At 34.6% G+C, this 15,580-nt stretch overlaps 3 protein-coding genes across 5 annotated transcripts; 1 reads left to right on the top strand and 2 right to left on the bottom strand.

Annotated features, from left to right (window-relative positions):
* Positions 1–1,743: 1,743 nt before the first annotated feature.
* Positions 1,744–4,342, bottom strand: LOC139882332 (secretory carrier-associated membrane protein 1-like). Of its 3 annotated transcripts, XM_071866671.1 has the most exons (12): positions 4,289–4,342; positions 4,048–4,116; positions 3,835–3,936; positions 3,679–3,741; positions 3,259–3,292; positions 3,036–3,158; positions 2,878–2,940; positions 2,636–2,729; positions 2,347–2,392; positions 2,166–2,233; positions 2,007–2,055; positions 1,744–1,884 (listed from the first exon to the last, which is right to left on the bottom strand). In XM_071866671.1, the coding sequence occupies exons 1-12, from the start codon at positions 4,340–4,342 to the stop codon at positions 1,744–1,746; spliced, it is 906 nt and encodes a 301-aa protein (XP_071722772.1). The 3 variants fall into 3 exon arrangements, with proteins under 3 accessions (XP_071722772.1, XP_071722773.1, XP_071722774.1); XM_071866672.1 differs by lacking the exon at positions 4,048–4,116 and having other exon boundaries at positions 4,274–4,342; XM_071866673.1 differs by lacking the exon at positions 4,048–4,116.
* An 894-nt stretch (positions 4,343–5,236) lies between these two features.
* LOC139882340 (lipoyl synthase, mitochondrial-like) lies at positions 5,237–7,337 on the top strand. The gene is made up of 4 exons (XM_071866678.1): positions 5,237–5,676; positions 5,904–6,115; positions 6,579–6,958; positions 7,215–7,337. The coding sequence occupies exons 1-4, from the start codon at positions 5,237–5,239 to the stop codon at positions 7,335–7,337; spliced, it is 1,155 nt and encodes a 384-aa protein (XP_071722779.1).
* Positions 7,338–9,675: 2,338 nt separating this feature from the next.
* LOC139882329 (uncharacterized) lies at positions 9,676–12,053 on the bottom strand. The gene is made up of 3 exons (XM_071866668.1): positions 11,858–12,053; positions 10,546–10,604; positions 9,676–9,831 (listed from the first exon to the last, which is right to left on the bottom strand). Exons 1-3 carry the CDS (start codon positions 12,051–12,053, stop codon positions 9,676–9,678), a joined length of 411 nt encoding a protein of 136 aa, XP_071722769.1.
* Positions 12,054–15,580: the final 3,527 nt, after the last annotated feature.

The raw sequence follows: 15,580 nt of genomic DNA, 5'->3' as shown, positions 1-15,580 counted from the left end.
TAATTATTTTTATAGTTAAGCTTATCGTAGGTGGTTAAACTAATAATTTGTTAGGGGAGAATGATATTTGTATATGATTATCAATCAATGCTAGCTAGCTAGACGTTTGGTGAGAAGACAATATTCCTTCTCATCATTTTCATGTAGTTATTATTCCCGATAATTCAATAAAAATGTAAATCATATTTATATCTCCATAAAAAGTATATTAATCAAACATGTTGAATTTAATTACCTCAAAATAAACATGTTGAATTTAATAAGATCCGAATATGTGATTGTCAATTGCCACCCAAAACCACATGGAGCATGATATATACATGTATGTACTGTATTAGATGTATATATGTGATATGGGGGGACGTGGTAAAGTTACAAGTCTATGTAGATTGAAGACATGATTATCATGATTGAATTAAAGCCTATGTTGGATTGAAGAAGGTAAAATCAGAATGGTGTTTTTTCTTTCATTCATATAGCTTAATATGGGCAATTTTCATATCACGCTCATAATTTATGAAGGAAGTCCCTACCTTCGACAGCTTTGACAAATATAATTCATAGACCTAATCTTCACTCGCAAGAAAACAATTCTGTGATCCATATATATGCATGTATTTCTTCCTTGGCAGCTAAGACTTTCCATTTTTTCTGCTACTTACTTCCAATTTCCATGCATTATTAATTACTAAGTAATACTTTTTCTTTGTTACTATTTCAGATCATGAATCTGGCGATCGCCTTAAGGTTTAATTAAATATAATTCTTTCTCTAAAAAAATAAAAATTAAATATAATTCTAATGGTAATTAGCAGCTGAGTGAATTAATTAATTGAAATTACATATTTTTCTTGCTAGTTTTTGTCTTGGGTATTGTAAGACACCCATTGTAATTTGTCCCGAATAGTTGAATTTTGTACGATGCTATTTTACCTAATTCGAAGTATTAGGGTTTCGTCAAAATATTTTCAATAAGTCGATATAAATTGTCTCGACCATTTTTATCGATGAATTTATTTTTTCTTTCACAAAAATAAATAAAATTTAAAATAGTAGACGTAGTCTACGAGCGATTGTTGAAGTGAGAAGGATTTGAGTCCTTCAAAATTAATTAAAAAGTCGTTTTAAATTATTAATGTAATTGGAAGAATATTCAATTTCTCATTCAGTCAATATTCTCTCACAATAATGTAGCTAATTGCGGTGTAGGGCACACAACTGTGAAACACAAAATGCAGATGCACGTTTACCATTTCAAAAAACAATCACCAAAACGTTTACATGTAATAGCCAGTACAACTTAGACAATATTGCTACTTAGACATTGTTACAATGATGTATCATTAGTTTATTTTTTGACGACGCTCCCAATCACGCACGGTTATTATTTATAGCCGATTGATCAGAACTAGTTAACATTAGCAGATTCAATCACATTTAATTTTTCATTAATAAAACGTAACATTTATTCAAAAAAAGATAAACTAAAAGTTCATTCAATGAATATTTATCAACAAAAATTAATCTCTACACAATCACATAGCATTCTATACAAATAAATAACATGTACTCGATTCTTCCTACGCGATCTTTCTGAATGGGATATACATCATCTTGATAATCACATCCACAAGCTAAAATTGTGGTAGGCAAATGCAAAACTGAAGCTAAGTGAGAAATGTTTTTGGACAAAATAGTATAGAAATGGCCATTCACAGGGAGAGATTTTCATCATCCAGTATATTACAGTGCTGACATCATCGCCTCGCGTTTCATCTGAGCTGCTTTACCACTTCCTCGGAAATACATGTAGACTTGCTGAATAACCCAAATACTCAGAAGTGATTCGACACAGAAGAATCCGAAACCGATGAAGTAGAAAATCTGAAAGCACGACAGAATTATACTCAGTCCGTATCTTAATACATGATGTTTTGACTAATTTAAACTTTTCGACCAATTTTGAGATGATAAATGGGAAAAATAAGAAAAGTTTTGTACTTTACCCCAACCATGGTATCCGTTGTCAATAGCTCTATTGCAGGCAAAATACCACTACATATTCAAAAGAGTTGCCAAACAAACAATATCAGTTAAGTTTTGGAGTGAGGGGATGAAGAAAAAAAGAAAAAATTGTTTCTGATTATATATTGGAAATAACTTACGCAAGAGATTTCCCCTTGAAAATAATGGGAGGAGCAACAGCAGCAAGAATGCAAAAGCCAATGTGAAACTTGAGTGGTACGTAAAAGATAAAAGGAATTGTTAGACTACAAATACAAACATCCTGAATGCAAGAATGAAAATCTATATGTTGTTAGATAACTGTTATTCTGATAAGCTTACCGAGTAACACAAGAAAAACCATCCGAACTTCAAAGCACTATCAGTCCTGCAAAAGTTTTTCATTCACAATTCTTTAAAGTATTCAACATCGTCTTTTTCCTAATATTAAAATATCCTTTGGAAAACAGTATGATATTCACAAAAACATCATTCATGGAAACATACAGTTTCTTCCTAAAACTATATTTAGGAACAGAGGAAGGAGTGTATTGATCCAGCACACAATTTTGATCAGTAGAAAGAACTTAAAAAGATGATATACTGGAAATGCATACAAAATATAGTATACCTAGAAGCGTTATAGAGAGGCCGATACCACATAACATAAGCTCCAGGAACAGCTGCTAGGAAGTAGATGATGGAAAGTAACCAAATTATTGGACCTGCAATCGAAACACGCTCACAATGTATAAGAATGTGACGATAACCATACATCAACAACAACTAATTACTACCTCCGTCCCAAAATACTTGTCAAAATTGACAAGTATTTTGGGACGGAGGTAATATATACTTCCATTTAGCACCCACCTTCGCCTTTAAGCCAAGCTGTGGTACAAGCTACCACATTCCACAAAAGACAGACAATTAAACCTGCACAATATCACATTCATCAATATACTAAATGGTAGAAACAAAGTAGCCAGACTAGAAAAATGCGCAGCAAGGGTTCTTGAATGTAAACGTACCCAAAAAAGTTGTAAATGCAACATATTGAACCCTTTGTAGGTGAACTGGTACTTCCTTTCCAATATCGTGATGGATAATAGGGAAAAATGATGGCCAGTTTTTCTCTTCAATGACAATTCCAGCTGCCACAAACAAGACACGGCATGAATAGCAATCTAGTTACGTGATTACAATCAGGGCTGGTGCATGGACCATGAATCATAAAATGAATATTTAATGTACCCTTTTTTATTGCATATTCTTTTCGCTTTAGATCCTGCATAGCATCGATATAAACTTTTAAGTTAACATTTCAAACGGCTTTAAAAGAACGAAATTCCCAATGCACTAAGATATAGAGTAGAAATGAGATAATATAATTCAGATTAAAAATGGGTCAGTCAATTTGTGACCTAAACAGGAAATTGATATGCCAGGCTTATTCCTTCAAATCAAAGGTTTACCATAATCGTGTGCGCAATCAATCAGCTGCCAAAAGGGGTAAAATATAAACCAGTAATTTAGCCTAATAATGCGCATCAAGATTCAAGAGTAAGAACGCTCATGACAAATCAGATCACAGGTTGGTAAAAAACAAGTTTCTATTCATTACACAAGAAAGAAAATCATTGGAATGGCTACCGGCCTGTTAGGAGAAATTACCTGTTCTCTCTTTTTCAATTCAGCCTCTCTGGCTTGAAGTTCCTTCTCTTTAGCTTTCAAATCCTAGAATTACACCAATATATTGAGCAAATAATTTCACCTAGTAAGATATTCATATTCCTACAAATCAGGATTTCCATAGTATTCTGATCACACCTTTGCAGAATCAAGAGGAATGTCGACAGTCACGCCACGATCATACGGTTCAGGAGGAAGAGGTGAAAGTCTCGAGTTGGCAGGAGGAACATTTCCAGGATTCTATAAATTACGAAAAACAAAAGTAATCAATGGATAAACAAAGCATAATTAAGCAAGATTATAAATTATCGAAAAATAAATTTACAAATAGATTATTGGAAGAAAGCTTACAGGCATGTAGAAAGCACCTCCTCCACTGTAATTAGACTGCTCCGATTGTCCCTTTCGTACAGATGGGTCCTGAACAAGATCGTAACGAGCAAACCAATCATTCTCAAGTTTCACGAAAAGCAAAAAACAAAGCTTTAATCACATACATTAAGAAATCTAAACGGATCTAACGACTAAATAATCGAAAATCAACACAATGCCACACCCAATTTCGTGAAATGAAAACCCACAATCCACTTACCGAGAAGGGATTAACATCTTCTTCTGCAAAAGGGTTAGAATCGAAACGACTCATTGTCGATCAAAATGACGAGACGGACGACAACAACAATCAGAATTGAAAAATGGGAAAACCGGGAAAATTTCTATTACGAAAAAGGTTACATTATTTTAAATTTTTCTTTCTTTTTCAATGCTATCTTGCTATTAATGTTGAGGTGGGTGTTTGTTTGTTTCTCAGGAAAATGAAAAAGGAAAAAAAATTGAATATAGAAATTCGCAGCTTTCACGAGAATTGACCTTTTATATCGCATAGTTCTATAAACAACCGAGTTTCGCGGGTGAAGTTCGCTCTAAGTTGACTCGAAAGTCAGTTCTAAATTATTTAGGGACTATTGCGACTTTAAATGAAAACATTAAGAATGTTTTATTTAGTTAACTTATGCCCTATTTTTAAAGTTCCCGAACAATTCGACTCATTTTGAACAAAATATTATGGATCGATTATAAGTGAGTCGAATTTGAGCTCGACTCCTTTAGAGCGAAGATTTAACGAGCTAAATTCGAGTCGAACAGAATATTAACTCGTTTAAATATAATACTGATACTGATATTTATATATTATTTTAGTCGTTTAATAAAAATTTTATTTTTAAAAATTAAACGAATTGTTCGTGGAGTAACCAGATATCCCAACTTAATTTTTTGGAACTCATTTATAAACGAATATAATTCGGCTTTAGTCGAACCGAGTCGAGCTCAATGGTTCGTTATCAACCTATTTTAGATTACACACTTAAGCCCAATATATTGACTAAATGCGCCTGGCCCATGATCTGAAATCAACGATCAACTCAACCACAAGCCAAGGACCAATCAGATTTCAGCATCACCAACCATCATCAATCCAGTTTCTCTCTAAACAGAGAGAGTGGGAGAGAGAGAGAGAGAGGAATCTCAGTCGAGCACCATGCAATCACGAATCAGAACTCTGTCTCGGACCCTTCAAACAACTCATTTCCGTCCATTCTCCTCCACAATCGAGCCCATCGCCGCCACCACAACACCACCACCTCCCAACCACAACTACCCCGCCACACTCGCCGGCCTCCGCGCGCGACTGGCGGCGGAGTCTCCCGAAATTTCTGAATTCTTCGATTCGAAAAGCTCGTACTCGGTTGAGGTCGGGACGAAGAAGAAGCCACTTCCGAAGCCGAAATGGATGAAGGAAGCGATTCCTGGAGGTGAGAAGTACGTTCAGATTAAGAAGAAGCTGAGGGAATTGAATCTTCATACAGTCTGTGAAGAAGCTAAGTGTCCTAATCTTGGTGAGTGTTGGTCTGGAGGCGAGACTGGAACTGCTACCGCCACTATTATGATATTGGGTGATACTTGCACTCGTGGTTGCAGGTCAATTCTCTAGCTTTTATTCTTAGTTCATTTGCTTTATGGTGTAAATTCAGGGAATCTGGCTGTGAAATCTCAAGCTATCACGATTCTGTCTATATAGTTTTGGGTAGCTAGTGCTTTGACGAGGCTCCGATTGCTTGAATGTGGTCACAAATTTACAAAAGAACTTTTTTTTTATATCCAGGATTAGATTTCGTATAAGATTGTGTGAGTGTTTCGATTTACAGGTTCTGCAATGTGAAGACCTCGCGTACTCCTCCTCCACCTGATCCGAATGAGCCTTCAAATGTGGCTGAAGCTATTGCATCATGGGGTTTAGATTATATTGTGATCACAAGTGTGGACAGAGATGATTTGCCTGATCAAGGAAGTGGCCATTTTACTGAAACTGTGCAGAAGTTGAAGGCCCTGAAACCCAGCATACTGATAGAAGCATTGGGTATGAATCATTTATGCTCTGATGAAAATTGATATTTTTTTTTTTTTGGAATTGAAATTTATAAGGAATAAGAATCTTATATCTTGATTGTAATCGGTTTGACATTGCGTAGGCTTGAGGCTTAGCTAAGTGATAGCTTTCCCTGTAACCACATAATAATGTAGGGTAATTCTTGATCTTACCCTGGCAGTAGTGGAAAACAAAAGGAGACCGAGTTAATGTCTGAGTGAACAACATGAATAGATTTAAACCAAAGGATCTAATTTGGCAGTATATGAATTCATACAGATGCTTTTGTTCATTTGTTGAATGAAAGTGAATGGAAATATACACATTTCATATGTAGACTTGGGGCATGTCCTTTATAACAAAAGTACAAACCATATACATATCATTTTCTTATTTCATACCTTTCTATTGCAACGCTTTTTCCTAACAATGCTCGTATTTATTTTTGGTACAGTTCCCGATTTTCGGGGTGACCGTGGCTGTGTAGAGAAAGTTGCGAAATCTGGATTAGACGTACTTGCTCACAACATTGAGACTGTTGAAGAACTTCAACGTGCAGTACGGGATCATCGTGCTAATTTTAAGCAATCCTTGGATGTTCTAAAGATGGCTAAAGAATATGCTCCAGAAGGGACACTTACCAAGACTTCTGTAATGTTAGGCTGTGGGGAAACACCTGATCAGGTTATTAAAACAATGGAGAAGGTGAGAGCTGCTGGTGTTGATGTCATAACATTTGGTCAATATATGAGACCATCAAAGCGCCATATGCCCGTTTCTGAATACATTACTCCTGAGGCTTTCGAAAAATATCAAAATATCGGCATGGAAATGGTAAGACATTAATCTCCTAATTACTTGAGCATTATATATGTTGGCTTGGCGCATCATCTTTTTTTTCCCTTCTCTACTTGTGAAGCACATTTTTGAGAAACCATTAACTGTACTGTTGGTGCAATCTTAGGCAACAACCATGATATTGCAATCTTAATCTAAATTGTCCTGTGCTTATGGACGAGATAACTAAAACTTGTTTTTGCATGTTTGGACGTGATGCTCACGTCACATGTGTTAATTGCTGTTTTAACAGGGATTCAGATATGTGGCATCTGGTCCGATGGTGAGATCATCATACAAGGCAGGTGAATTCTACATAAAGTCTATGATAGAATCCGATAGGGCTATCTCTTCATCAAAGCCTCTCATCTCTTAAATTCAAAATTCTTTTGTTGTTTTTTTAACCATGCTCAGAATTTGGTCACACCAAGTTTTATGATTTGATCTAATTTGTTCTATTTGTATACCCAATGTCATGTAAATTACGAGAAAGCGAGAAATAAGCAAGGATAGGTCTCCCCTTTTACTTTTGATATTGAAGCTTGTATTAGTGGGAAACGATGATGGCAGTTTATACGAACTCATCTTTTCTCCGTAAAGAAATCGGTGACCGACAGAAGAAAGCTTGTTTGAGAAGCAAGTGGGTTTTTTTTTTTTTTTTTCATTCATTTACTCTTGAAATCAGGAATTTATGTCCCAAGGTATCTTAATTTGCATGCCCCACCAAAATTGAGCGACCTTCCTTTTGGATTCTCTTTTATATGCATGAAAAGGAAAGGTGTAAGAGAGTTGCACTTGTAATTTTCAGTTAAAATCTTCAAATTTGTGTTCTCCAATTCGCATGACTAGGGATGGCAATAGATGAGATTGTGGCTCGATCTGAATCTGGTCTGTTTGAGATAGTAATTATCCGATTTGCGGATATTCAGATCGGATCTAAATTTACATCCCTACTCAATGACTCAGTTTCATTTCTTTAGGTGGGCTCAGCTTCACTGTGTTTCCATGTGTGAGTTAAACAATCACAGACTCACAATTAATTAGGGTAGTTAAATATGATTAGGGATGAACAACTCATTACTATATTTTCTTCTTTATTTAAGCTAACTAACCTCTTTCTCTTTAGCTTTTGGCTCTAAATCTAATTTAGTTAATTATTGCTTTAGTTAACCTGTCTTTCTTATTGACATGACATAATAATCACTGTCTCTCTCATTGTCCCCAACAATTACAAAGCTTCAACCTTTCACACATATACACACTTAAGAGAGATTTTCATAGATCATTAAAAATCAATTTTTTTTTGGGCAATTTCCCATAAAAATTTCTATCCGTTAATATTAAATTTTCAAACCCATCAATCTATGTAGTTTTCAAGCTATAAACAACAAAAAAGGAGACATTTTTCCCATTTTTACAGCTATCAAAACCCAAAATGGGTTGCTGCTTTAGCTCCGCCGCCGTCACCGCCGCCGCTCCGAAAAAAGACCCGAATTTCTGTTACCAATCTTCAAAGAATGAGAGCAAATCACCACCTCGAGTTGAAGAGGAAGTAGAAGAAGCCGTTAAAGAAGTAATGATCCTCCTCCCTGAAATACCTATTTCAACCTGTCAACAAGAAGATGACAACAATACTCAAACAAGACCTACTTCCGCCATTGTTGAAGAAGAGAGGAAGCTTCAAAGTTCTGATTTTTATGTTCAGAAACGAAAAAAAGCAGAGACCCCTGAAATCTCAGAGAGATCTTGTAGTGAAAGCTTCTCCTTTTCGACAACTACGACTAATACTATTATAATAGAGGACGACGATGAAGCTATCAGTAAACTTAAAACCGAATCTAGTCACAAGATACCCAGAAAACGTCAGGGCATTAGGGATTCCGGCGGTGTCGGTGGGAGAAGAACGCCGCAAACTCCGGCGAGGGACGGTGGCCGTCCGATTTCATCGAGGAATGTCATGGTCAGGTCTACTCTGCGTAATGTGGGACCAAGTAGGCCGAGAACACCGGCAACCAACATGGTGGCCGGAGGAAGAGGAGGGAAGATGAAGGCGGTGGAAGGTTCCGGTGACCGGAAACTGGGAAATTGTAGTAATGATAATAAGGAAGTAGTAGTAAATGGAAAGACTTTTGTAGTAGAGGAAGTGAATGAGACTTTGGAGAACCCACATGTTTCCTTGGAATGCTTCGTCTTTCTGTAACTTGATTTTGTATATACTAATTTAAACTCTACCTTATGCTTTACAGATGAAATTAGAGTTGATTCTTAATGGTTTGTTTAAATTTTGCATACCATTTCAGTTTATTGTTTTTTTTTTAAAATAATATGAGATACTTATTTTATTGATAAATTAAGATCGGCGAATGAAATTATGTCGATTACCGATAATCTCTTTATAAAAGCCTGGCGGAAGGAATAAAAAGCGTAGTAATTGTCGGAAACATCGTACATGAACATTGCTTGATGATAATTCAGCCTCATTACACACATACTGAATTTCAATAAGAAAATATTTGCCGAAGCTTGAGCAGAGGGAAAAAGAAAAACAAGAGGCTTCCTTGCCCTTTGCATTCATCAATATCAAGCAAAGCCAAGTTGAGCATAATCATCAAATCCAATTATATATACACAGAAATATGCTTCTTTTTTCCTATTTCTCTATTAGGGAATTGATCTTATCTCTGCAACTTCCAATTTCAGTTTAAGTATCTGTGTTAGGTTGGAGATGAGTTAGATGATGGGAGAATCGGAGACGAGTTGCATTTGAGTTCTGTCCGAGTATTGGCAGTTGCCGGCGTTGGGATTGCAAGGAAAGTGGGAATTTCTTCACCTGGCATCAAAACAGATACTCCTTTAGCATAAACTGTCATCTGCAAAAACACAGATAAAAGAATTCATTCATCTGATCATTATACTCAAAGAACACCCAAATACAGTACATTTTGAACAAGCAAGAAAAACAGCTCAAGAATATTGTGTGTCAAGTTCTGATATGCATGTGTAAATGGTGACGTGATACACACTATGCACAAAAGAATTTCTCCTTAACATGGTACTTTAATAACATGGCAAACCATAATTATGATAAATGATTTTGATCTGATTTCCTTATTTAACCTTAGCAATAGAATAAGTTGCATTACAAAGATAAAGGGCAAAAAGGATTTATTTTTTTATACTAACAAGACATAAAATAGTGGCAGTTTGGACAAGAATAATCCCCTATATCATCAATATTTACGTAAAATAATATCTTTGTCTGCAAGCTTCCTTGATCTCTCCTTAAATCAAGGGTGGTGTTAATAGAATATGAAAAAGTTGAGCAAGGAAACACACATACTCTGCTAGTTGAATATCTTAAAATGGATCAGACTACGGTGTTGACAAACTGTTAAGCTAATTTGAGTCTAAGCAATACTTTAAGCATGAAAAACTTCACCATTGTGTAATGACATTTTTGGAAGCATTCAATTGAGTAGGACAAACATTGGGAATGCCACATTAACTTCCAGGCATCATTTTTCAAATGGTATGAATATTCAAAACAAATTTTCGTATTGAAATCATAAAGCATCAACCCATACCCAAACCGAGAACACTCGATGAACTACAAAGTCTTTAGTAGTGTCCTCTACATTGTAAACTATGAAAGAGACAAAGAGACAATATCATTTATGAACAATGGCACGGGAATGCTGATATCAACTCGGAATATAATTATGCATTGGGATAGTAAAGATTTGTATTCCAAGATCTTCATAATCAAATAAGGTTGCGTTATAGTGCCGTCATAATATAATATTAGTGTAGTATAGTATTTCATCCTTAAATCATGCATTTCCACTAAAGAACTAGAAAAAACAATCCCAGTCATCTTCCATGGAGATGATAAATCATAAAATACTATAATGATTGTCTATGAATTATTCTTGAAATCTTCACTTGGATAAAGAAAAACCTCCCAAACTACGGAGATCAACTTAATCTACCACAAAACAAAAGAATACTCTTGTCAACAGATTCAATCATGAGAGTTTAAACTATGGTTCACAGTAAAACAATATCGGGTAAAACCACATGCTTGTTACTGAGACCACATATATGTTGATCCAAGAATAGCTGAAGATCGACTGACTTAAAAAAAAAAAAAAAGGAACTTAGTTTGATGCCAACTTGGTGATGAGGTGGGGGACCAACCATAAAAAGCAGAACCAAACAACATCATCAAGCAAGGCTTTCTAATGCTACTCATTTAAACTATTCATATTTCCGTAAAAAACAATGATTAATGCAAACCTAAAACTTCACTAACCAAAAAAAGATGTGGATTAGGAGACATTATTATGTATGAAAAAAAGACAAAAAGCTAGGAATGAAGATGATGATATCTCATTTTGCAGGTCCTGCAAAGATACATTATACATGCATGAGCCATTTTGCAAGTTGCATATAGTGATGACAGTCACTCACAGAGTCAAAATATGATAAAATCTTGTATGATTACTCTTAACAAAAAGCTAAATGAACAATCACGATCACATTTTCCAGGCCCTACTTATTACATCTGAATGCAACAAAGGAAAAAATTTGCAAGAGGCAGAGCAAAATAGTGACCCCCACTCCTTAATTACTAAAAACAGAAAACAAAATTCATTGCTTTTTTGACTGTGTGCCCACAAATAATTAATATTAATTTCACTAATTAAGTATACTTAGTACTAAGCTAATTTCATTCAAAAGTATAACTTTTTCTAAAAAAATCACAGAACTTGAGCTAATTTGCACAATTAACTTTTAATAAGCTAAAAGGGTACCTTTGGGAAGGGTAATTAAGCTTATTGTGGCCATGGAATCCTGCCATTTGTGCTTCAAGATCCGTTCGGGTCATATCGTTACCAGTTGATCTTGGTCTGAGAAATCTTTCGAAGATAGCCATAACGAGGAACATAGAAATGAGTATAGCCGTAGCCACGAATCCAAACGAAACCGCATTTACTGAGTTGTCGAAGTGCGTCCAGTGATCTCCTCTTAATAACGGTGGGGCCACCGCAACTTCCGGTGGTGGTGAAATGCTTTCCTGTCTACCGCCCATTAACTGACTGACGAAATTCCTCAGAGAAACAAACAATTGTACGTATTTTGTCTTCTGTCTCATTAATCAATCAAAGCAATATTATAGATTACGAGCAGTTAACGAGAAATAAGAATGACCCGTCTTTGGTTTCGTCATTGTAGCTTGGTTTAGAGGTGTTCAATGGTTGAAAAAGGAAGAAACTAACATGCAAAGAAGTTGCAGAGTGTGAGAATTATGATGACGATGATGATGGCGTTTTTGCTTTTATGAAAGGGTTTTTAAGAGAGGGTGAGAGATTATAAGTAGTGGTATGAGTATGAGCATTGTTTACTGTGCCATTCACGGAGAGAAGGTGAATACGATAAATGCGAGACTGAGAAAGTGATGACTCAAAGCTTTGAATATGAAAAGTTATGGAAGACAGAGAGAGAGATGACCAACTTTGTCAACAATTACTGCCGGGATCTCCAACTCTACTTACCTTTTTAAATTTGGCAAAGGCTATTTTTCATTAATTTTTTTACAACAGTTTTTTATAAGATACTAGTAATTCCGTTTAAATTTTTATATATAAATTATATATAAAAATTTATATTTATTTTGAGACGGAAGTAGTATTATACTATCTCCGTCTGTTGTCGTTTTCGAAAAAAAATAGTCTCGAAATAATTATCGTTTCAAATTTTTTATAAAATTTTTAATATAATTTATCTAATTTATTCATTATTAAATTGAAATAAAATATTATGTATTGAATAAATTAATTAAAATTAGGATAGTATTGTAATTAAAAAAATAAACATCATAATTATTAATATTAATATAGAAATATGAAAAACGACGGAAAAAATAGTTATTTATTTATTTTGAAGTTATAAAGATAGTATTACTTTTTTTCCTTTTGACTATTTAGTTTTGATGTTTTTTCAAAAAATCAGATATTCTACGATATATGGATTTTTGTGCTCATCATTTACTATATATGCATCTAAAAAGGAAAAAATGACTTTACTATATATATATTCCTTTACCTTTTATTTTGACGAAATATTCTCTTGGAGCATCTAACATGACTATATGTATGGGTTGGGAAAATGGGTTGTCCGGTCCGGTTCGGGCACGGTCGAGTTCGGCCAAAAACGAGCCTCAAAATTTTCCCAACACTTCAAAATATAATCGAGGAGTCTATTGACGTCTTTGACTTTTAATACGAGATATATATTTTTAGCAAAATATCTCTCCAATTTGTTTTTCCTCGTAATATAAGTACCCAAATTTTGCTACTGGAATCGTAAATCAAAATCCATCTAAAATTTACAAGATAAATGCAGTGAAATAATGAAAAAAATATTAAATTTATATAATATGCAGAATAAAAATTAATTGATATTTATCTTCTTCTGTTTTTTTACAAAAGCCCGCGGGCAGCTCGGGACCGGCTCGGCCCGAAGTCGCCAAAAGCCCGGATTCGTCGATTCCGAACCAAAAAAACCCGCCTTCTAAATAATCTTTATTTTTTTGACTGAGACTGCTCATTCTTGAGCGGATCCCGGGCTTTAAGCCCATTTTTCCAACCCTAACTGCATGATCTATTACATTATCCTACATTACTCTCAAAATAAATATTATGAGGATATTTTTATCAAGGAGGATATTGTTTAAATTTTTTAAAATTGAACAAAACATTATGGATAATTTAAGAATTATTTTTTTTACAAAAATATCATTATTATATTTATTTAATTGCATCATGTCACATTAATCAAAATATCGTGTATTTTGAAACTTAATTTTCTTCCTTAGAAATTAGAAGAGATTATCAAGCTGATCTGGGATGATCAAGCCGATTTTTGTCATGTGTTTCTTTTTGAGGATTGTATTTTCATTCATGCGAAAGAGGATTATATTTTCATTCATACGAAAAGAGCGGATAATAACCTTGCTCATTTCATCGTGTAAAAGGAAATGTGGATGGTGCCTTATCCTCGTCTCTTACTTCTATTGTAATTTTCGGAAACGCAATGAAAACAAATTCTTACTTAAAAAAAAAATTAGAAGAGATTAGAATTAAATGATTGAGAGAAACAAATCAAAATTGTTGCACTGCAAAATGATATATTGACCGAATTTGGTAAATTATTTATAAAAATTCATAACAATCAATTTTATTCAATGCAAACTATGCAGTTAAATTCATGATCATTACGGATAAAGTGTTGGATGTATCGGTAAATGTGTTGTATTTTAGAAGAGATAACGAAATTTATCTTAAAATATATTATATGATACTTAATTGAAACTGAATCGAATAATAAGTTTAGACTCTTAAATATAAATAAATTTGTAACGAAAAATTATCATGCGAACGGAATTTTCGAAAAGGGAAAAAAAAGAGATTGATAATATGGCTAGATTCCCAAAAGAAATAAAGATATTTGAGAAATAAGATTAATTACAAGTAATGTCGTGATCAAAGCTATTAATTACTCCATGCTTAACGAATTGCTTTGTGGTCCTTCTCTGAATCTCTATTATCGACAATAATCACCTCTTCACGTGCGAACCAAGTCCATCTGGTCAAGTGGTCCCCAGTAACGGACCACCTTAAAACGACACATGTTCTTTCCACATTGCATTGTCATTCTCTTAAACATGACCGGCATGTAACCTTAAGCCAAAATGAGATCTCGACCGTCCATATTAATCATTTTGACGAAGGATCAAACGCACGTGCGAGATGACGATATAAAAGTTTGGTGGGCCCGCACATGGGGCCATAGTCACATGCAGCCCGTGGCGTCGTGTAAAATTTGCTTTCTCTTCTTTTAATGGTTAAAACTTTTAGTGGGTTTGGGCTCAGTAAATTCTGAGACTTGGGATCCACTTTATTTTTTTTCAAAGTAGTTGGGCCCATTTTTTAGAAATTATTTACCAAAGTCTTTGGTAAAATGATTTACCAACAGTAACTAACTAGATGTTCTTCCACAGTATAAACATACAGATTGGACAAAAATGTAGAAAACGGTGCTTGTCCTAAATCTTCGGTGAAGAGATCGGTTTAAGTGAGAGTGAGATAGAAATGTGATGAAGAGAAGTCGAGTTGTATCTTTTCCCTGGTGAAATGGCAATCAATACCTACATGGTTTGTGCACTCATGATAGATTGGATTTTTGGCAAGAACAATGATTTGTTGTCACATAAGGATGCTAATTGATCAATGAGTGTTGTAAATAGCTCAAAAAGAAGAATCGATTACTCTAAATCGAGATAGTGGCTAACCATATTCATGTAGGGCCTCACAATGTCAATCTTGAAAGAGTATGAAGCCTTCTTATTCTTCATTGGAGGCCATGCAATTTCGTATTATTAATGATTAGATATATAAGCGATCCTTCAGTTTTCACAACAATGATTAACGCTATGACTACAAAGATATTCATCTATTTTATGAAATTCCAGTTGAGGGGATGCCGATACCTTCCTCAAAATCATTAGTTAAATAGAAAGAATTGATGTATGGTTCATAAAGTTCCTCAATAGCCTCC

The sequence above is a fragment of the Rutidosis leptorrhynchoides genome, unplaced genomic scaffold (genome assembly GCF_046630445.1).
Source record: "Rutidosis leptorrhynchoides isolate AG116_Rl617_1_P2 unplaced genomic scaffold, CSIRO_AGI_Rlap_v1 contig259, whole genome shotgun sequence".
Classification (NCBI taxonomy): Eukaryota; Viridiplantae; Streptophyta; class Magnoliopsida; order Asterales; family Asteraceae; genus Rutidosis; species Rutidosis leptorrhynchoides.
The sequence above is the reverse complement of the archived record's forward strand: the minus strand, read 5'-3'. Positions and strand labels throughout refer to the sequence as shown.